Source organism: Ochotona princeps, chromosome 10, assembly GCF_030435755.1.
Source record: "Ochotona princeps isolate mOchPri1 chromosome 10, mOchPri1.hap1, whole genome shotgun sequence".
NCBI classification, from domain to species: Eukaryota; Metazoa; Chordata; class Mammalia; order Lagomorpha; family Ochotonidae; genus Ochotona; species Ochotona princeps.
Window position 1 is genome coordinate 16,503,929 of NC_080841.1, and position 22,848 is coordinate 16,526,776.

Consider the following 22,848-nt stretch of genomic DNA (forward strand, 5'->3'; position numbering starts at 1 on the left):
AATGAAGGACAACTGGCCCCTTCTCCCTCTACCAGCCAAGCCAGAGCTCCTCAAATCATGCCCCCTCTCCCCTCATCTCCTCCATGTCCCCTTGATCATTGTGAACCAGGGTATGATGCCAGAGCTAGGCTCCCCAGACAGTGTCCTTCCCTTGGAGCACAGCCCGTAGGATATGCCAGGGAAATGCTTCTCAGGCCAGTTCTTCTGCAATGGGGCAGCAGCAGCAGCAGGTGGCAGAAACTGGGTGGGGGAGCCAGCAAAGCTCGCAGAGCCTCAGGGAGGATTCCAAGGACACAGGCTTTCTTCTCCAGGCCTGAACTTCTGGAATCAGAGTTCTGAGGGCCCTCCAAAGCTCCCGTTTCTCAGTTTTACCCCTCAGAGACTAGATGGTGGTGCCCAGATTCCTTTATTTGACCAATTGTAGCATCATAGGTTGATCAAGTCTTGTCCAGGTGCAGTGTAAAGGGTACTGGCAAGACAGGAGAGATGGAGAGACAGCTCTGAGCCTGAGAACAGAAGGGACAAATAAGAAAGGAAGGTGCAGTGAGACCTATATCAGCCCTGGGACAGGTGTCCCAGCAAGGATGCCCTCGCTTAGACACTGCTATCAGGTGAAGCCTCCTTGAGGTTTTTCCAATCTGCATTTGTTAGGTCAGGCCCAGAGGGTGGAGCAGTTCAACAACCAAAGTAAGATGGGTAAAGCCAAGAGCTCCTGAGCTAGGAGGAACAAGAAGGCAGTGAGTGCCAGTGAGGCACACTCTGGGAGGATGGACAAGCCAGATTTCTGCAGGTCTTTTACCTTCTGGCCCTGTTTCTGGGTGAACCTAGCAGTGAGCAAGGCAAGGGGTTGAGGCAATGTCTTAAAATGAAATTTTGACCAAAAGCTTCACAATCATCAGCTTTCTCCCTTGGGTTAGTCCTGGCCCAGGGCTGAGCACCCCTGGCCCAGCTGGCTCCTTGCCCTCACAGGTCATGCAGGTGACGAGCTAGTTTCTTGTATGAGTCAGCGTTCTGGATCAGCTCAAAGATGAATTTCACCTGGGTCTCATAGTCTTGGACTGAGATTTTCTCGTTGAGTCCGTGGATGCTGAGGGAAAGAAATGCATTTGAGGTATGTGAAGGAAGGCCACGTGCTGAATAACAAAGGACTTAATACAGAGTTCTCTCCATACTCTTTTCACCATCCTTTGAGGAGAGGGGTCGACTCCTACAAATGCTGGGTGGTGGCAAGATTCTGGCAATGGGGACACCTGGCTGGCTTGATTTCACAGGGTCTCATGCTGGATTACTAAATCCTGGCATTTCTCTACTGTGTGCACCATCAGGAGTGTGAGTAGGGTAGGGGCTGGTGGCAGAGGGGACGTCAGACGCATCTCCTCTTTGCTGCCCAGACCTGTTCCACTCACCTACTGAAGCCCTGGGGCTGAAGACGGACGGGGTTGAAGCGGTAGATACTGGTGGTAAGGTTCGTGTAGTGTCGGCTGTCTGTGTTGCCAATACAAATGCCTGGAGAGGGAAGAATCGGGGAAAGGGGGCTTAATGTGAGCAACCAAGCCAAGGAGGTGGAATGACTGGAGAATCAGGAGCCTAAGGGCTGTGGCTATGAGATCTATCTATGTAAATATATATATATATATCTCATACACATGTAATATAATATTATACATAAGCACATAATTATATATATTATTATTTATATTTAATGTTTTATTATAATAAATATATAGTATGTTTTATATAATTTATTATTTTATATAACATTAATATTATTGATATATTAACATTAATTATAACTGATCATATAATACATTATATTTAATACACAATATATAATTAACATAGAACATTAATAACACGATAATAATATATATTATATAATCACATGTGATATATATTATTTATTTATATACTAAATAAATAAATTTATTTGTTTATTCTTATCAACACTTTACAAAAATATCCTTTCAATTGAAAACACAAGTTTTGCCCCAAGGTCCCTGGTGAACTAATTCTCAAATGGCCCAAAGCTAAGTGTCCTTTCTCCATGACAACCACAAACTACCAATGATATTCATTTCACACCCATGGCCACAGCCTTGTGTTAGTTTGGAACCCACAAATCTAGATATCATCTCTTCATTGTTTGATGTTTATACCTTATTACCTCTGGGGATGTCACTGCTGTAGAATGCAATTCTTTCTAAGTGGAACATAATTTCCTGTTATTCTCATCCTCTGAAGGATGCCCCCATCTTCCAAGCATCTAATCTCGGGCTTGGAAAGTCCCAGTACACTCTCCTGTCCCCTGCTCAACCCCAAGGCGGTAGCACGTTACCCAGTTGGGCCTGGGACACGTCCCTGGTAGATGTGTTTCTTTCAGAAATGACATTTTGGAGTTCAAGTGCAGTGGGATGATCTGAGATGGAAATTTGTGTTTTGTTCTTTTCCTCTTCTGGTTTTGAATGGGTAGCCAGGCTGTTCACAATTCCTTGCTTTGTGGGTTTCTGCCAGTTGATTTATTCCCTTTTCCGTTTTTTTTTTTTAAGGTGTATTTATTTGTTTGAAATGCAGAGCAATAAGAAGGGCAAAAGATTTTCCATCCACTGGTTTATTCCTTAAATGACCACAACAGCCAGATATGGGTTAGGCTAAAACCAAGAGCCAGGAATCCCATTTGGGTCTCCCACATAACTCTCCAGTGCCCAAGTAATCTAGTCATCATCCATTGCCTTCCTGGGTGCACTAGCAGGGAGCTGGATCAAAAGTGGAGCAGCTTGCACTTGAACTGGCGCTCTGATGTGGGATGCTAGTGTCACAAGCGGCAGCTCAACATGCTGTACCACAACATGGCCTGCCAGTTGCTTTCTGTCTACCTTTTTTTTTCTTCAAAGATTATTTTATTTATTTGAAAGATAGTGGCAGAGATAAGGACTGAGAGGGAGGGAGGAAGAGATCTTTATCTGTTGGTTTGCTCCCCAAATGTCTGCAACAGATAGGGCTGGGCCAGCAAAAAACCAGGACCCAGGTATCCACTTAGGTCTCCCACATAGGTGGCAAGGGCCCAAGTACATGGGCCATCATTCACTGCCTTCCCAGGTGCATTAGCAGGGAACTGGACTGGAAGTGGAGCAGTGGGGACTCAAACTGGCTATCTGATATGGGTTACTGGTATCGCAAACAATGGCTTAACTACTGTACCATGATGCCGCTCACTGCCCATCTTTTTCCTTTAAAAGCCTTACAAGGGATTGAGTAATGTGGGGGAACACCTGAGAATCAAAAGAGGAGAGTTGGCCACTGGGGAGGGTGGGCAGGTTTCCTGCCTTTTTAGATGAAACCATGATCATACCTAAATAAGAAGGAAATTGGATCCAGGCCTTACTCATACAGACTCAACTCCTCACTTCATGGAAGGGAGAACATCAAAACTGGGCCCACCAGCAGCTTGTTAGAATCCTCTGGGGGCTGCGAGGGAAGTGAGATTCTAGTACCCCAGTCAGAACTGGCTCACAGGAGTGGGCCCAGGCAGTCTGAGTTTTAGCAACTATCACTCTGTTTATTGGAAAGGCAGATCAGATTTTACAGAGAGAAAAAAGAAAAATCTTCCATCCACTGGTTTACTCCCCAAATGGCCATAACAGCCAGAACTGAGCTGATCTGAAGCCAGGAACCAGGAGCTTCTTCTGGGTCTTCCACGTGGGTGTGGGATCCCAAGGATTTGGGCCATCCTCTACTGCTTTCCCAAGTCATAAGCAGGAAGCTAGATGGAAGTTGAGCACAGGGACACGAACCAGTGTCCATATGGAATGGGATCCATGTGCGTGCAAGGTTAGGAGTTAGCCATTGATGAATTGCACCCAGCCCACTCTATTTTTTTTTGTTTAACTATTTAGTTGAAAGCTATAGTTTTAGACACACACACACACACAGAGAGAGAGAGAGAGAGAGAGAGAGAGAGAGAGAGAGAGAGGAGAGAGAGAGTAAGAGAGAGAGAGAAGGAGAGGTTTTTCATCTGCTTGTTCAAGAACAAAGCTTCTTCAGGGTCTCCCATGTGTGTGCAGAGGCCCAAGCACTTGGGGCCATTTTCAGCTGCTTTCCTAGACACATTAGCAGAGAGCTGGACTGGAAGTGGAGCAGCTGGGACTTGAAGTAGCACCCATATGGGACACCAGTGCTGCAGGTGGTAATTTTAGCTGCAACGTCACAGTGCCAGTCCTCTCTGCCACTCTTAGGTCTGAGAAGCACAGCGGACCGGGCATAGATGTGCATGTTTTTGTTAGAAGACTTGAGGGAGAGGCAAGAGAGAAGTGGCTGGGCTGGAGAGGTGAACAGGCTTAATGGAGGCCAGATAGGCTGAGGATTCTGAACCCTTCTGCTGAGCTGTTGTTCTAGAATGTACCAGACACAACCTAAGAGGATCTCAGTGTCCTCTGTAGCACCCCCCAAGAGGAGGTCAAGCCTCCTCCCTCTGCCAGAGTTGGGTCTGGGTGAAGTCAGGACCCAGGCTTCTCTGACCAAATTGTTTGCACTCCTTTCCTGTTTGCTTTCTCACTTCCACCCTGAAGGCAAAATACAGGTCCAATCCCAGGAGGAGGGGAAGCAGCCAGCTGTTTCCAGGCTGAGCAGCTGGGGTGGGTGTGGGGCAGCAGACACTGACTAGGAAACAGTTCCAGTCCCCACCTCTCTCGAGCCCCGGATGATGAAGTCATTACCTGGGGTGACAATGTTGACTTCCGGGAAGATGGATCGGATGGTCTGGCTGAGCAGCTGGTAGCCCAGGGACTGGTCGTCATAGGGGCTGAGTGGCAGGGGCTCAAAGGCTCTGAGCACCTGCAGCTGGACCCGGTCATCGGCCACAGTGTTCTTGACAAATTCAAAGACCTCCAGAGTGGAAACAGAAGGGGTTAGATTTCTTCTCTTCTATTCCTGGGCCATAGGCAATTGAGTGTTACAAGCAGAGTTTTGCGCTGTACTCATTTTTTTTTTCTTTCTCATTGGGAATCTCAGTTTTGGCTGGGTGGCTGTAAGTGATGACTAGGCCTTTCCTGGAAAGCAAGGGATTGAGGCTCAGTGTTGGGGAAGTGTTTCTGACTGACAGCTTGGAGTTGAGTGGGGAAATTGAGTAATCAGGCAATTATGTCTTTTCCCTTGGATTGTAAGCCTCAGGCTAGGTGAACACGTGAATGAAGAGAGTAGAAGGGGAAATCTCAGCCAGCCCCAGGTGAGGGACAGAGTGCCAGATGACTGCTCCTGTTGGGAGACTTTCAGACAGGTGATGAGAGGGTCATGCATTTCTCTTTCGGCTCTCTGGGCATCCCTCTTCCTGTTTGTAACAACTGCGCTGGGGCCAGGAAGATGAGCTCAACACAGACCCCAAGCCAGGAACTGGGATGTTAAGTGCTCAAGTTTTCTCTCTTGGCCTCCTTTCCTCAGGAAGGAAATTGGGGGAACGTGTAGAAACTTCCAAATGAAGTGACTAGAGGGAACACAGCAAAAATCCTTGCTCCCAGGAAGGATGCAGGCCAGACCCTGGGCATTAGGTCATACAGAAGGCTGGGAATCCACCCAGTCCCCCCAGCAAAGCAGCAGCACTAGTCTCAACCTATTGAATGGCTTGAGGGCATTTTCTCAACAGTTCTCACTTTAGGATCATTTTCCCTGGAAGCAGGATGGGAGCTGAGATAGAGAGGCAGGGAGGGGACCCACTGCTAGTTTTTTTTTTTTTTTTTTTAAGATTTATTTATTTTATTACGAAGTCAAATATACAGAGAGGAGGAGAGACAGAGAGGAAGATCTTCCGTCCGATGATTCACTCCCCAAGTGAGCCGCAACGGCCGGTGTGCACCGATCCGAAGCCGGGAACCAGGAACCTCTTCCAGGTCTCCCACACGGGTGCAGTGTCCCAATGCATTGGGCCGTCCTCCACTGCTTTCCCAGGCCACAAGCAGGGAGCTGGATGGGAAGTGGAGCTGCCGGGATTAGAACCGGCGACCATATGGGATCCCGGGGCTTTCAAGGCGAGGACTTTAGCCGCTAGGCCACGCCGCCGGGCCCCCACTGCTAGTTTTTTAAGTCCAATCAAGTAATTTCTGCTGGATGGGTGAGGGAGCCATCAGAGTTGATTTTTGTTCTAGCCATTATGACCCAAATATTCTATTGTAAAGATAAATGCAGAGCCCTGATACAGTCATGGCTCTCTGCAAGTTCCTAAAGCCATGAGGGATGCTCGTGGACCCCTTCTCAAATTTTTTTGAAGTTCCTGCTGCCCAAATTTCTGGATGAATTTGAGACTCGGGTGGACTGTGTCAGCCGACGGGCCTTGGAAGGATTTCCTCATCCTTGGATCTGTGAGATCAACAGCATTTCAGAACTATTGAAACCCCTTGAACAGAACCCTTCACATGGGGGACTCTGGGATAACATTAGGTAGCTGTTCCCCATCCCTCAGTACTGAGACATTTGGGAGGCTGGGTGTGACTTCTCTCCTTATCTTCTCCCTTCCCCTCAGATATAGGAAGAAGATAAGGAAGTTGTGGAAATGGTGGTCTCACCTGCTCTCCCCTAGTCCTCGACCCTTCTCATCCTAACCAACTGTGTATAAACATCATTAAAAATAAAATAAAAAAGGGTTGCCCTCACATTTGAGTAATAGTTAAAGAAATATGTGCAAAATAAAGTACAAGCAGTATAAAAAAAAACATAAAATACATTAAAAAAACCCAAACATGCTAGTCACATAGGTAACATTTTCCAGAGACACTTAAAACTGTGCTAAGAAACAGGTTAAATTGATTTTTTTGAATATTTTGAACTCAAGTTTGTCCTAAAACATGACTATTTCAACATGAAACATTAATAAAAAAAAGTAATGAGTTGCTAAAAAAAAAGTTCCTGCTGCCAAGACATGAAGGCAAACAGTTTGGATTCCAAGACCCAAGTTGCCCAGCCTACAGGGCCAGGCCCTGACCTGTATGTCCAGTCTTTGGCACATGAAAGACAGGCATTTTATGACGGATGCATGGGAATTGAAAGATGTAAGCGGATTAAAACAATGGGAGCTGTCTCCTTTGGGAACTTACCTAGGCTCCTACAAGTCAGCATGATTGGGCTGGGGAGTCTGACTTCAGTGGACAGAAGGGGCAACAACAGCACCTGTCTTGGAAGGCGGCCATGACACCACGCAGAAAACAGATGCGGTGGGGTCAGGCTAGTGCTGGCATACAACAAGCACTCAATAAACCTCAACTATAATTTGCCCATATAGACTTCAGGGAGCACTGTGGGCAATGATCAGAGAAATGCAAGGCTGGCACGAGGAAAGGGATCTGTCGCTGCTGAGTGAAACCTCAAAGGTTACTCTAGGGCACACTGGCTTTTTATTTCTCTGATCTCCAACATTCCTTCCAGCACATGCCTACACCACTGTATTGTTTTCCATTTTATGGGAAGAACTATTTTCCTCTCACGTGAGTGTTACATTTGTTGAGGAAAAGCACAATGGATACTAAAACTTGGGAAGGTTTTTAGGACTGACGAGTCCCATTTCTATCTGGTTGTAAGCCTGCTCACTCGAGAACCCCTGACAGGCTGTCCCCCAGCACTTCCGGCAGAGAAAAGCTCACCACCACCACCACATGCTGTAGCTCACCTTAGCCATGGACAACTGTGGTATGACCATCTTCCCTAGAGTGAACTACGACTTGACTTCCCGTGACACTGATCCCCTTGTCTCGTTATCATACACTCTTCATTACGTATGATGCAGTGCTGGAACATCACCAACACCCGGCAAGCACTTCATCCTGACCAGCTTGGAGGGTGCCATGCCTGCCCACTGTGTGCACTTCTGCTTCCTGCCTGGGCCCCCCTCGTTTCCTGGCCTCAATGGAAATGCACCCTCAGAGGGAGCATCACTGGCTCCTCCACCCATTCCACACTCATGTTATGTCACAGCAACCTGCTGTCTTGTGGGACTTTGCCATTTCAGAATCACCTGGTTCATTTATGTCATTTCCTGCTTCTTGCTGTGTCTTTCTTCTGCAGCACAAACATCACTGGAGTGGGGATCTACCTGGTTCACCATCATCCCAGTGCTTAGGAGCCACTCAAGACAACAGTGACTGAACAAATGAAGGAAGGAAGGAGTCTCCAACTGAGCCCTTTCTGAGGTCCAAGATGGTGCAATTCAAAACTTTTCCTTAAGGACCTTATTTGGAGCAGTGCTGCAGGGAAAGCCTCCACCTCCAGTGCCAGCATCCCATAGGGGAACTGCTGACTGGAGACTTCCTGAAACACCCCCCCCCCCCCGCCGTGGCCTCATTTCTGCTCTCTGAGGCCCATTCAGAAGGAACCTGCCCCTCTGCATGGTGGCCGATGGACTTTCTGAAGGGCTTTGTTCCTCACAGGTGGCTGCTGGAGACCCACCCACACTGGAACATGGAAGAGAGCAGCTGAAGACCAAGGGGATGCCCGTGTTCCCGTGGGATCAGCGACCTGCAGAGCCCCAGCGAGCATCCCTGGCATGTGGACTGCAGGCACGAGGAAGGGGCATGGTGGGGACACTTCCATCAGGTGCAGAGGAACAGCAGGCCATTGCAGGGGACGAGTGCCAGGACCTGGGGAGATGAAAGCCCTGGGGCGGGTGGAAAACAGCCCTCGGGAAGGGCATGGAGTGGGAACAAGGCTGGAAAAACCCTGCTGGAAAGCAGCTCATGAAGGACAAATTCAGCGACTTCCTGGCTGCCGGAGCCCCCCAGGGAGGGGACAAAGGTTGGCACTGGATGAAAAGCTGCAGGGCCCAGGGCTCACACAGGGCCAGCTTCCTGCTGTACCCCGTGCTGGTGGCTCCCTGGCAGGCCTTCTCCCTCCCTGCGTGAGGACAGAAGGGGGTCTCTGTGGGGAAAAAACTAGGAGAAAGGACCCCAGGGATGTGGAACCTGCAGGATTCTGAAGTACTGCTCCTCCAAGGCTTGCTGCCCTGCCTTTTTGGATCAGTTTTTACAAGATCAGGTTCGGTTTTGGACTTCTTTGCAGCTCAGGCTGCTGTCTGAATAGGCTGTCACTGTGCCCGTTGTTCTCTGTCACTTCCCCTCACCCTCAGCTTCTGGCTGCCTCAGCCAAGGTCTGGTGACTTGTTGTGATCTTTGATGGTACCAAGTTCCTTTTCAGCATGGCCCTCATCGCCATTTGTCATTACAGATCTGTTTGCACTGTTTTTAACCTGCTGTTCCTTAGTAGATATTGTGAGGCACTGGCTTAACTCCTTCCTCTCCTCCCTCTATACACCCTATCTGGGCATTGGATGGACTTGGGAGGGCTCGTCTCATGTTCCCAACACTCCAGCCTGTATCTCTAACTCATGTCACTGTCCAGACCTGACATACTTACAACTGCCTGTTGATAGAAGATTCTCAAACTTCTAAGCCATCGTACATGAGTACACCATGTACTGATGAATTCATCTCTTTCATGCACTTACATCTCTAGCAGGTAGATGCCCTCTTTGCTACTACTCTGTGACCGTGACCTTGATTCAGCCCTCACATGTGCTGCCTGAGATGTGGCAATGGCTTCCTGTCTCAACTTCAGCACTTCTCAGTGCCAGCAGCATTCTCTCCCTCAGAGCCAACCTGAGTGTACTGTTGGCCTGTTTCCTCCTAATTACGAATTAGAATCCAAACTCTGGGGTCAATGCTGTGGCATAGCAAGTAAAGCCACCACCTGCAGTGCCAGCACCCCATATGGGTGCCTGTTCAAGTCCTTGCTGCTCCATTTCAGATCTAGCGCCCCGCTAATGTGGCTGGGAAGGCAGCAGAGAATGGCTGCAGTACTTGGGTCCATGCACCCACACGGGAGACCCATACGCTTCAGGCTCCTGGCTTTGACCCAGCTCCAGCTGTTGCGGCCATTTGGGGAGTGAACCAGCAGATGGAAGACCTCTCTGTCTCTTCTTCCCTGACTCTGTAACTCTGATTCTAAAAAAAAAAAACAAAAAACAAAACTCAAACTCAGCACTGGTATCCAAAGGTCTGGGTATCCAAACCACAACTCCTCATCCATTTTCATTGACTCCTGTTTCTCCCCAGTTTATCCTTCTCTTTATTCACAATGCATGTCACACATTTAGTAAAGTCCCGTTTGTCAAATAAGGTCCAGCTCATATTTTCATGGTCAGAGGTAGAATCAGTCCTCTTCTCTGTAGTTTAACGGATGGTAATTTGTCCGGCCCTAGTGGTTGCACACACAGTGTAGTTCTGTGACTCAATGCACAGTCTCTGGCCAGGCTGATATGCAGTTATGGCTAAGCAGCTTAGCTGCTCAGGAGCTCTGGGTATCCAGAACAGAATCCCACCTGTGCATGTATACCTATGTGGACATTAGAATGATGCCAAACATACTGTGAACCCATGTAGTGTGCTTGCTACTGTTAGCATCGTTTATATGTATCCATCTCCCCCTACCCCTAAGCTCCAGGTTCCTCTGAACCACAGAGCTCCTATCCCAGTCAAGTATCAATTATAGAGGCTGCCTTTGAAATATGTTGGTCACATAAATGACAGTGGGCTAGCCCTAGGTTTTAGTGGATGCCAGGTCCTGAGAGCCACACCTCCTTGAGGCTGAATGAATTGTCTGGAATACATGCACGTACCTCTTGGACTGTCTGCGCATGGTGAATTCGGAAGTTGACTACGGCCTGGGCCACGGATGGGATGACGTTTTCCTGGAGAGGGAACACAAACAGCGGTCTGAGCTCACCCCATGTCTTCCCCTAGCTGCTCCCTGTCCAGAAAATGCCATCTAACAGCAGGATGGGCGGAAGCAGGCGCCTTAAGGACCTATGGTTTCAGTCTTGCCTTCTGTAGCCCAGACCTGGGGTTACGTTTAGGGCTACAGGAGTGTCTGATTTGGGCCAGGTCTTTGTACTTGTTGGTCCTGTAGCAGGACACAGAGCAGGACACAGTAGCAAGACAATGTGATGGCCCAGACATCTGTTTGGGCCTTGTATTGTGGTTCCTGGGATGCCCAGCGCATCCCTGCAGCCCTGGAGACTCCCATAAAGGCAACTGTGACCCCTGAGGGGGACGATGACGGCGGCAGTGGTTTCCACATCCACTTATGAACTCTGATTCTGTTTATGGCCTGTCCAGGGAGAATCCTGACTATTGGAGGGGAGAGTTAGGCTATGAAGGGATTCTTTTCTCTTGGATGCTAGGAGATGATAGTCTCTCTACCTGCGTATTGTTCTTCAAAGTTGTGTGATCCTCCCCTTTCCTTGCCAAAAAAGCTGGACTCGGGGCAAAACTAAGCTGGTACTATGGGCTGTGGGATTTTGAATAACTGCAATCTCCTTGTGCCTTTGTGTCTTCCCCTGGCAGCTGGGGCAATAAACACTTCTAGGGCTCTTAGAAGGAGCAATCTTCTGGGGAGATGAAAGTACCATTCAAAATGCAAAGATTAGATATTACGTGGGGTGGAAGAGAGGGAAGCTAGCTTGGCTCCAGTGGGTACACTGGGCACCCTGGCTAGTTACACCTGCAACACAGATTCTGAGGTACTCACATCCAGTCTGGCTGCACATAAGGCCACACTGTACTCCAGGTGAATGGCACCCATGGAGTTGGTCATTCAAGGCTTATAGACAGGCCTATGCTGCAGCATGGCTGGGCTTGGTCCAGTGAACAGAAATGCCCTTACTGGCCAGTCCAACTGGATGTAGACCATTTTTTTTTTGGTTAAAGATTTATTTATTTTTATTGGAAAGACAGATTTACAGAAAGAAGGAGAGACAAATAGCTTTCATCTACTGACTCACTCCCAAAATAGCTGCAATAGCCAGCTGATCTGAAGCCAGGAGCCAGAGCCTCTCCTGGGTCTCCCACGTGGGTGCAGGGTCCCAAGAACTTGGGCCATTCTCCACTGATTTTCGAGGTCACAAGCAGGGAGCTGGATGGGAAGTGGAGCAGCCAAGACACAAACTGATGTCCACATGGAATGCCTGTGCTTGCAGGCAGAAGATTAGCCAGCTGGGTTATCATGCCACCACCAATGTAGACCTATTTTAATCCCAATTCTTGGGATTAAGAATTTATCAAAGTCTGAATTTACCAAAGTGTAACTTATTTCTATAACAGTAAATTTCACATAGAATTCATGCTTGCTTGGGGCTGGCACTGTGGCACAATGTGTTAAGCCACCACCTGTAACTTCAGCATCCCAAATGAGGATAGGCTCGAGTTCCAGATGCTTCATTTCTGGTCAAGCTCCCTGCTAATGTGACTGGGAAAGCAGGGAAAGATGGCCTGCTTGTTTGGGCCCCTGTCACCCACATAGGAGGCCTGGATGGAGTTCCTGGCTCTTGGCTTTGGCCTGTCCCAGCTCTGGCTATTGTGGCCACATGGGGAATGAACCAGTGAATGGAAAATCTCTTTCTCTCTGTTTCTCCTTTTCTGTCACTTTGCCTTTAAGATAAATTAAATGAGTCTTAGAAAAAAATGTATATTTGCTAATTTTTGTTTCCCAATCTTTAGTAGCTCTGGGAAGGTGACAGTGCATTCACTTCAAATGTTGCTGTGTCATTTATCATAGGTTTTATAAATGGCAGGTGACTGTCTCTCAATTCAGGGCAACCCTGAGAGAAAACACATTAATCACGTAATGGTTGTTAAACAGATATATCTTTCAAACATAGAAAAGAATTAAAAAATGATACTCATTAATAGAAAGGTTTGAATTCTTAGTTCATAGGGACAGAGCTTGGTAAAGGTGAAATATATTGAATGATAGCCTTGGCACAGATCAAAATAATTCAAATCTCCCAACCCCCTTTCCAACTTACTATAATGGTTGGATCTTTTGGCAGCCCAAGGGATCTGAGAATGTCATGGACTCCCCTCACTGAAATGCACACATATGGATTTGCCCAGCAAGTCATACGGCTTGCAGACCTCAGCTGGATCCCTTGCTGTTGACGATGACCCCACTGATGGCCCAGGACAGTTTAGCAATGGTCCTTCCCATTATTCCAACTGTGAGTAGAGGAATGAAAAGGATCCAGGACATGGAGGCAAGAGGGCAACAAGTAAAAGATGTTGTGGGAGGAAGCAGGTGTCATTACCTTTATCCCCGCATGGAACTTAGTGATAGCTGTAGTAGTCCTGATCATCGCATTGGTTATGGGATTTCTCTCCAAAAACCTACAGCAGGAGGACTAACGTCAGATGTTAGGCAGGACTGTCCACTGGTGAGAAAGAAAGGGCTGGAAGGATCACTCACTTCCCTGAACCTTAGAGATCTTAGAGAGACTTCATCAGAGCACCAGATGTAGCGTTTGGTGGCTGAGGATGGCACAGTTAAGCCAGGAACAGGGGACAAGGGAGTGGGTAGGTTGGGGATGCACGGTGCCAAGGAAGGCAATCTAGTCCATTACCTGCTTACAAGGGGCTGGAAGAGCCATAGGTTGTTCAAGAATATATTGTGGGGGAAGGGAAACTGAAAAGAAAAACACAAAGTCAAGATCACCACAACAGGGTCCTTGCTTCTGAGGCCTGGGTCGCGCCCTCTCTGGATCTGCCTCAGCCGTGGGGAGTGCAGATCAAGTTTGGCAAAACCAGTCTCTTCCAGGAGGTGAGCACTGGGGGCAATGACTGCATGGCAGGGCTCCTCTGATTGACACTTGCTGAGCAGCCTTGAGGGATGACAGTTAGCTCCCCAAGATTTCCTGGGTGTGCTTTATGTTTGGACCACATATAGCCCCAGTAGCTCCAGAGAATAAGCCAGAGTCATGCAATATGGCCCAGCCACTGACCAGGAACAGAAGTGACTGGGCAGGGCACTGGGCAGCATGTGGGCCCTTTTACTGCTCAGCCATCACTTTTTCGCCACCCTCCTGCTCTTCTTCCTTAGCTGACCAGCACTATGTGAACCCATACCTCATTTGCCAGTTGCTGCAATGTCATCTTCAATATCCCTCTCCCAAACAGGTTGGGCATTGGTGTCTGTTCCAGTCTGGAAGAGAAGTGGAGCTCTCAGAACTTAGCCAAACCCAATCAAACACCAGTGACCCGAAGAGGAGGAACGAGGGGGATAGAAGGAAATTTTGAGAAGGTTGGCCAGGGTAGGCAGAGGCTTTGGACAACTCCACCAGCCATTGCCAACCATGGCTGCGTGTCTGGGCTCTGGGCTCCTTGCCCGAGACCTAGCTTTCATCTCCTAGCTCTTGCCTACCTTGGATGGATGCACTGATGGATCCATTTCTGAGCTCAGCCCTTGCCTGGGCGCAGTACAGCTTCAAGCCAGGAAGCATGACCCCCTCAAACTCAAAACAGGACAGTGTCAGGTCTTGCATGCTGGGTTGGGCACAGAGGGCCAGGAGTTGCTCACCGACTGAGGGCAGCTGCCAGGATGCCAATGCTGGTCTCTTTTGGGGGAGCTGAGGAGTGGCCTGGAGTCATGTTCACATGCAGCATGAGGTCAAGGGCACCCTTCTCTGAGACTGAGACCCTGCAGAAGAGGACCAGAGATCACACTCCTGAACTCCTCCCACCACAAGCACCTTTCAGGCCCACTGGCCTATTTACATAGCCACCTGTTGGGCTAGATGGCCAGCTTCAGGCTGCTTTAAAGACCTACATTAGGGGGCTGAGTGTGGAGTAAGCTACCATGTGTGGACACTGGTACCCCATATCAGAGCGCCAATTTGAGTTCTAGCTGCTCTACTTCAGATCCAGCTCCCTGCTAAAGAGCCTGAGTAAGTAGCAGAAGATAACTTGAGTGTCTGGACTTCTGTGATCCACATTGGAGATGCACAAGGAATTCCAAGTGCTTAGCTTTCGCATGGCCCAGTCTTAGCGGTTGTGGCCATTTGGAATGTGAACCAGGTGATGGAAAGTCTTGCTCTGTACGTCCTGCTCTCTGGAACTCTGCTTTTCAAATAAATAAGCAAACAATAATAATAATAAATCTACACTAGAGAAAGGTGGAAAAGGGAAGCCCAGGACAAGATGAACATCAGGGTGGTGAGGGTAAAGGGGGGCAAAACAGAGTTGTTTGTTTCAGTGTGATTGACAGATGCCAGGCTGGGGCATCTCAAATGCAGTGAAGACCCCTCCAAGGCAGAGGGTGAGGTGCCTTACTCACATGGCAAAGGGCGTCTTGAGGCTGGGAAGGAAGCCATCCAAGACGAAGCTGCCCTCATCCACGATAAAGGCCAGCTGGACGCCCCTTGCCTGGAGCAGGGTTGCGATCTTCTGAGCCCCATTTAGTCCTGATACCTGCAGACATTGAACCCAGAGCCACAGTCCTTCCAGCCCCAAGAGCAACTTCCTGAGACAGCTAATGTAGACCCCATTCAGCTCAGCTAGGGGCTTGGGAGCTTTCCTGCCTTGTCTCCTTCCAGGGGAGTGGGCCCAGGATAGAATTCTGAAATGCTTGAGCTGGGTGGGTCAGTCCCCTGCTGCCCCCTAACATGCTCTGGGTCAAAGTGAATGGTGTCACGGGAAGCAGAGCAGGGCCATGGACCCTCCCTCTCTCCATCACACCAGTGTTTCCCAGTGGGGGGCTGATGTGCCACCTGCCTCTGCAGACATTACTAGGGAGTTTGCCATACACTCACATCTGTGGCCCCAAAGCCCATGAAACTAAATTCTGTTCAAGGTCCATAGATAGTTCTGGCTCCCAGGCACAGAGAAGCCAGCAAGTCACCACCCCATCTCACGCACAGAAACTGGATCACGTTGAGGAAGACGCTGCCCCCCACCTTCAACGGGGATCCCAGAGATAGGTACGAAGTAAAGAGGTGCTACCTCTTCATCATGGCCCAGAGCAATGAAGAAAGACCTTTGTGGGATGTAGTTCCGGGTCAGCAGGAGCTGCAAGGCTTGCAGGATTGCCTGGGATTTGGAAGCAGAAAGGAAGAGAAGAAAGGCTTATGGGCTGGGAGGGACAGTCAAATGTCAACACCAGGCTAGGAGGCTCTGATAGGTTTCCTTCAAAGAGAAATGCAAATGGTACTGGGGGACCCGCCCCATGGGTGTGGGGGACTCTGTAGGAAACCTTTACTACCAGGAGGAAAGCACTGAGAAGGGCCCTCTGGGGATTAGCTACACTAACTGCCATCGACAGTTGAGACTTCAAGGCCAAGAAAAGGGAAGTGGCAATCTCACGGCTGGCATTCAAGGGTTTCTTGGTGGCTGTGACCTTCTGGGACCTCCCTTCCCGCTAGCTGTGAGCTTTTGGGTCCCTAGGGAGGAGGCACAGAGCGATTCAGACCATCACAGAGTTTTTGTTGTCTAGCGTGCCCCGACCATGGATGAAGCCATCACGCTCCAGTCCAGAGAAGGGGGGCACCTCCCAGCCTTCCTCTGGGGCAGGCACTACGTCAAAGTGAGCCAAGAGCATGTAGGGCTGCAGGCTGCGGTCTGCGCCTTGGATGGTGAACAGGTGGCTGTATTCTCCCACAACTTCATGCTGGATAAAGGTGGTGTTGAACAACCTGGGAAAGACTAGAGGCAGGGAGACATGAAGGAGGGTGAGTCATCCTTAACAGCTCCCTTCAGTTTTCCTACCACTTTATGTGCAATATCTGCCCTCCCACTCCTTTAAAAAGACTTCCCCTTTAAGAAGCCTTCTGGACAAAGCTAATCTGGTTCTGATCTGCCTGGTCAATCTTTGAAATTGCTCTTCCACATGATTAATGTGCTATTACTTTTTTTTTTAAAGATTTATTTTATTTTTATTACAAAGTCAGATATACTGAGAGGAGGAGAGAGAGAGAGGAAGTGGAGCTGCCAGGATTAGAACCAGCTGCCATATGGGATCAAGGCGAGGACCTTAGCCACTAGGCCATGCTGCCGAACCCGCTATTACTTTTTAATAACACACACATCAAGACTCTTCTATTAAGACAGCTGACGTTTCCAGATGCAGCTTGGTCTGACCTCTAACGCACTACCGCAAGTTCATGCTCCAAGGTTATACAGGTGAAGAGTGTGTAAAATTTTGAATACAGTAGTTCCTAGCATCAAAATTGCTTGAAGCCAAATATGACATTTATATTAAAGACCCAGAGATATTCTTAAACAAACAAATACTACTACTGCTTGTGTTATATAGAGATAAAGATGATTCTGTCTGGCACAAGGTCACACTTCTGAGTGCAGGCATGAACATTCCTGGAACTCCTGGTATAGGGGCTCTCGAGGCAAGGAACTTTTAGTTCCCTCTGGGCTTTGTGGGGGGAATCCACATCCATCCTGGCTGACCTATGAAGACCAAAAGCTAAAGAATATGTTTGTATCTTGTTGTTCAGCTCATCTAGCTTTCTGTCACTATATGCTGATTTCCCTATTTTTACTTATTTAAAATCTGATATCAATTTTACTCCTTTCTATTTTTACTTATTTGAGAGGCAGAGAGAGAATGAGAAAGAGAGGCAAATGAGCATCCCTATTGCTGCTTTGCTCCCAAATGCCCATAACAGTGGGGCTGGACCAGATCGAAGCCAGGAGTCAAGAAATCCAACATGTCATTCTCTCTGTCTCTCCTTCTCTCTGTATATCTGCTTTTCTAATCAAAATAAATAAATATTTAAAAAATTAAATAAAAAGAGCTCGGCCAGGAAGCCTAGCAGCTAAAGTCCTTGCCTTGTACACTCTGGGATCTTATAAGGGCGCCAGTTCCTGTCCCAGCTGTTCCACTTCTCATCCAGCTCCTTGCTTGTGGCCTGGGAAAGCAGTAGAGGATGGCCGAAAGCCTTGGTACCCTACACCTGTGTGGGAGACCTGGAAGAAGCTCCTGGCTCCTGGCTTCAGATTGGTTTAACTCTAGCTGTTGCAGCCACTTGTGGAGTGAACTAGCAGACGAAAGACCACTCTCTTTGTATCTCCTTCTCTCTGTATATCTACTTTTCTATAAAAATAAATTAATCTTTTAAACAAAACAAAACAAAACCAAGAAGTCCCACATGGATAGTGGGGGCCCAACCACTTGAGCCATCATCTGCCATGTCTCCAGGTGTGTATTACCATGAAACTGGAATACGAAGTGGAACCTGGCCTGGAACTAGACAGTTTGATGGTAGGAAACACAAATATCCCAAGCAATGTCTTGTAGGTCAAATGCCTATCCCAATCTCACAGTTAGTAAAGACATCCAGCTTGGCCCCAGTTTGGCTACTAAGCATTAAATCCAGATTCATTTCTCTCAGAGAATTAGTCAGGGAGCTACTTGTCTGTCCCAAGCCAACTTCTGCTTCCTGAAAGGTTATCTTTAAATGGGTGGAGGAAGTTGGTCTCCGTACTCTCCACAGAACTTTTATAAGGGCTGAAAGAGTTCCAAGACTTGTTTTTCCAGAGCACCCTTCTGGGCTGCACGCTCTGCGGAGGGGGTATGTGTGCGGCAGGGGTGAGGAGGGCGGACTTACATGATCTCTCTCAGAGTGTCACTGTCTAGAGTCTCAGAAATGTCCAACAAACAAGTTCGGAGAAGACGTGGCTAGGTGGAGTACATGCATGGCGCATAGGTGAGGAAGGGGTTCAAAGAACATGGGGCATACTTCTGGACATTTGTTCAGGGAAAAAGAATCCCCAGCTTGCCTTTGTGATTCTATTATTTCTTGGCTGTTGGTTACTATATATTTCAGGCGAAGCTGGAGGGAGATCAAACTCCAATCCAAGAACCGTGTGGCTTAGTTTTTTAAGGGGCAGACTGACAGATTTATAGTGTCTGCCTCTGCTGGGATTCTTGAATTCCTCCTTTCAGACTTTCCTGCTGTGGACAAACTCATTTCTAACTAACTATATCTATATACCTATATATTATCTTAAACATAATATTATATTAAATACATGATAAATACATTCTATTAATTATTATACGGTATTAAATATTATATTGGATATATATATATATATATGTATATATATATATAATATTTTAAAGGCCCAAGACCTTGGGACCCTGCACCACTCTGAGACCAAGGGGAAGTTCCTGACTTCAGGTTCCTGGTTTCACATTAGCTTGGCTCAGCTCTGGTTTGTTGCAATCATTTGGGAAGTGAACCAGTGGATGGAAGATCTTTATCTCTCTGTCTCTCCTCTCTCTTTAAATGTGCCACTCCAATAAAAATAAATAAATCTTTTTAAAAAAAGGTAGTCAAGGAAAGAAAAAGAGAGAGAGAGAAGGAAATCCCCCATCCATTGGTTATTCTCCAAATGGCGGCAATGGCTGGGTCAAGCTAAAGCCAAGAGCCTGGAACTCCATCTGGGTCTCCCAGAAGAGCATCGCCCGCTGCCTTCCCAAGGACTTTAGTAGGAAGCCAGACTCAAAGTGGAGTACCTATTGATTTGGGATGCCAGCATCGCAGGCAATGGCTTAATCCACTGCCACAACAGCAGCTCCATGCTGTGCTCACACTCAAGAGACTTGTGGGAATTGGATTGTCCCTGATAAGTGATACAACAGACTTCTTTATCATCTTGTCTCCAGTGCCACGTCTCCCACCCTTGCCAGTTCTGCTTCTCACCTTTACGGATGTATTTTCCAAACTCAGCCAGGGCTGTGGTGTTGGACTTATTGCGGCTGAAAGACACTGTGGGAATCTGGATGGCACCTGTCAATCAGAGATGCAAAGTTAAAGATGTTTTCCCCACGATCCTCTGTTCATTAAAAGTTCTTTTGCATGAATTATCTCTGTAATTTAAAAAATCAATATTTTAAGATTTATTTATTTGGAAGTCAGAGTTACAGAGGGAGAGACAGACAGAGAGAGATCTTCCATCTTCTAGTTCATTCTATAATGGCCACAATGATGAGGCTACAAATAGGAGCTAAGAACTTCATCAGGGTCTCCCATTTATGTAGCAGGGACTTAAGTTCTTGGGTCATCCTCCATGCTTTTCTAGGCACATGCTTTTCTGGATCAGAGATGGAGCTGCTGGCACTCTATCTGATGCCCAAAATGGGACGCTGGCATTGCAGGCAGCAACTTTACCTGCTATGCTATAATGCTAGCCCCTAGTTAATTTTATTTTTAATTTGAAAGAGAGATTGATTTGATTGATTGATTGATTGATTCATGTGCTCAGGAAGCTGTCCTTGGTTAAGAATACAAGTCTCTGGATAAACCATTCCATGAGAAGTGAGCCCATCACTTTACACAAAAGCAAACAAGCCTCCTTGAGGCAGAGACCCCAGACAGTGAGGCTTGGATCAGATGAAGCAGCCTTGACTCGAACCTAGCGCCGATATGGGATGTGGTCATCATAGGCAGCAGCTTAACCTGTCATGCCACATTGCCCACAAAGCTACCAAACCAGTTTCTCAGTCCAAAAACAATCACCTCTTCTCTACCCAGACCTTCCAGTTCCTCACTTGAACTAGGCTCAGCCTTTGACTCCTGGAGGTTTCATATGCTTTAAGTTTGAGAGGGGTCCAGCAATGTGGCCCCTCTCGAACTTAAGGTCTATGATGACCACATCCTTTACCAGCACTGGGTTAGAGTCCAGGCTGCTCCGGTTCCTATCCAGCTCCCAGCTAATGTGTTTTCAAAAGCAGCAGAGGATGGCCCAAATACTTGGGCCCCTATACCAATGTGGGAAACCTGGAAGAAGTTCCTGACTACTGGTTTCAGACTGGCCCAGACCTACTTGTTGCAGCCATTTGTGGAGTGAATCAGCGAATGGAAGATCTCTCTCGCTTTGCAACTCTGCTTTTCAAATAAACAAATCTTCAAAAAAACTTTTTTTCCCCAGAGGGTTTCATTATCTCATGCGAACACTGGAGCTGACATTGTGGTGCCGTAGGTTAAGTTGCCAACATCCCATGTATGCACCAGTTCCAGCCCCAGCTGTTCCACTTCCAATCCAGCACCCTGCGAATACACCTAGGGAAGAAGTGGAAAATCGCCTGAGTGTTTAGGCCGTTGTTTTCTACTTGGGAGATCTATATGAAGCTCCTGGCTTTTGGATGGAGAGTGAATCAGCAGATGGAAGATCTCTCTCTCATCTCTCCCTCCCCCTCTGTAACTCTATGTTTCAAATAAGTAAATGATTCTATAAACAAACACATGGAAATGTAAACACCTTTGGGAACAGACATTAAATAAATCATCAAATGTCTGGTTAGACAGAGAGATCGGATGTATCTGGAGTAGCTTGGCGGGCCTCTGAATGATAGACCTACTTCTGCACTCAGATTTGCTAAAGGCCAGCCCTCCCAGGACCCCACCCCACAGCCTACCACACCAGCATGTGGAGAAAGCTGAGGTCCAGGACTCGGACTCGGATTTGAACTCAACAGGTTAACCAGGCTGGCATAAAGTCCCTGCCCTGGGTTCTCATGGGGCTTTTGCTTTCTTCTGTGCAAGGAGACTAGGTGGTTTTCCAATGACTTCCAGAGGAAACCTGCTACTGGCCCTCCTCTGTCCCCCAGGCCGATAGCTCCAGCACACGCAGTCTCTGTCCAATCACAGGAACGAGATTTTGAGGCCTGAATCTGCCTGTCTGTGTTTATGTAGGCAGTTTCTCTAAATCCACGGCTTCATGAATGGACAAGCCTGGCGCAAATCCATTCAATGGTCAGGAAGGATTTCATTATTTCACCGGTTCTAACAGACCACACAGACTTTTACTTGTTTCTTCTGGAAAAGGCAGATGGGAGTGAATGAGGCTTCAGCCATGGTCAGCGATCACGCAGATGCTAGGAGCACACCACAGCCCCCTGCACACTGGACACCTCTTCCTGGGCCTCCAGGAACCCACCCAGACTCCAATCCTTTCTGGGAGACCCAAGATCACTGCACTGGCCCAAGCCTCACTTTCCCTGCTCTGTGGATGAGACTAAGACACTTGAGTGTCAAAATTCAGTTGCAAAACTCGAGGCAGCAGGGGATAGGTGGACGGCCTCCAAGCCACTAGAGTCCTGTTGGAGCTTCCAGGAAAGAATCAAAGTCCCAGAAACCCGGCCTGAGGGAAGACGGAGGTGCCAAGCAGGGACTGAGCGGTGGGGCTGGGGGCCGGAGCAGGTTTGTGCCATGAGTGCTGCCGGGCTCTGGCCAGAGCAGGGGACGCTAACAGGGATAGACGAAGAGACCAAGGGTGACCGGAGCACTAAGGGACCCCCGGAGCGTGGGCGGGTCAAGGGGATCCCAGTTCACCTTTCAGGGCTTCTTTCATCTCTGTGCTCTCCTTTTGGCTGAATCGAGGAGGGATTCGCAACGTTTCCATATGGTTCCTGCTCTTTTGGCTCTCTGAGCTGGAGACCGTGGCGAATATTAGCAGCAGCCCAGCCACCAGGGCCAGCGCCCCACAGTACCGCAGAGCCATGCTTCCCCGGCGTCTCCCCGGATCAGCGGCCCCTGGAGTTTGGACCTGATCGCCCCAGACTGCCCGCCTGGTCTGGACACTGCTCTAAATGCAACGATCGGCGTTAGTCCCACCCTTTTCTCAGACCTGGCCAATCATAGCTTGGCTGTGGCCACGGAGAACCAATCAACGGGAAGACCTCGCCCTAGTCCCGCAGGGCCTTCTGGGGGTTGTGGTTTCTGGAAAGTTAGCCCACAGGGGCCGGGAGCAGGTTGAGCTAGCACCGTAGGTCTGGTCCGCTTTTGTGTCTGTGATTACATACCCAATTATAGGAAAAAAAGGAAGCGTGTAAGACTTCTGGTTTCTTCTGAAACGAGGCAGGTGATTATCATTCCTTAGGCTTCTTCCATAGGGAGCTCTCTTGGGTGTCCCCTTTGATGTTCCAGCCTTGAGGGTTTGCTTGGGTCAAGGAATTTCTTTGGCAGTGTTTTTGGCATTGATACAACTAGCATCGCATTTTTTTTTTTTTTTTTGCAACTCTAGGCAGAAA

General features: G+C 48.1%; 1 protein-coding gene across 2 annotated transcripts; it reads right to left on the reverse strand.

The window, feature by feature from the left end:
- Positions 1 to 389: 389 nt before the first annotated feature.
- Positions 390 to 22,397, reverse strand: PM20D1 (peptidase M20 domain containing 1). 2 transcript variants are annotated; one of them, XM_004578936.2, is made up of 13 exons: positions 22,151 to 22,397; positions 19,520 to 19,606; positions 16,267 to 16,499; positions 15,801 to 15,887; positions 15,136 to 15,269; positions 14,380 to 14,499; positions 13,929 to 14,004; positions 13,427 to 13,488; positions 13,115 to 13,193; positions 10,649 to 10,720; positions 4,713 to 4,881; positions 1,407 to 1,506; positions 390 to 1,087 (listed from the first exon to the last, which is right to left on the reverse strand). In XM_004578936.2, the coding sequence occupies exons 1-13, from the start codon at positions 22,317 to 22,319 to the stop codon at positions 964 to 966; spliced, it is 1,512 nt and encodes a 503-aa protein (XP_004578993.2). In that variant the 5' UTR covers positions 22,320 to 22,397; the 3' UTR covers positions 390 to 963. The 2 variants fall into 2 exon arrangements, with proteins under 2 accessions (XP_004578993.2, XP_058525082.1); XM_058669099.1 differs by lacking the exon at positions 4,713 to 4,881.
- Between the last annotated feature and the right edge of the window lie 451 nt (positions 22,398 to 22,848).

Coding starts and splice junctions, on each gene's coding strand:
- PM20D1 (XM_004578936.2), bottom strand. CDS start 22,319: ATGGCTCTGCGGTACTGTGGGGCGCTGGCCCTGGTGGCTGGGCTGCTG. Junction 14,005..14,379: donor CTGGCAGCTGCCCTCAGTCG/GTGAGCAACTCC, acceptor CTTCTCTTCCAG/ACTGGAACAGACACCAATGC. Junction 1,088..1,406: donor CAGCCCCAGGGCTTCAGTAG/GTGAGTGGAACA, acceptor TCTTTCCCTCAG/CATCCACGGACTCAACGAGA.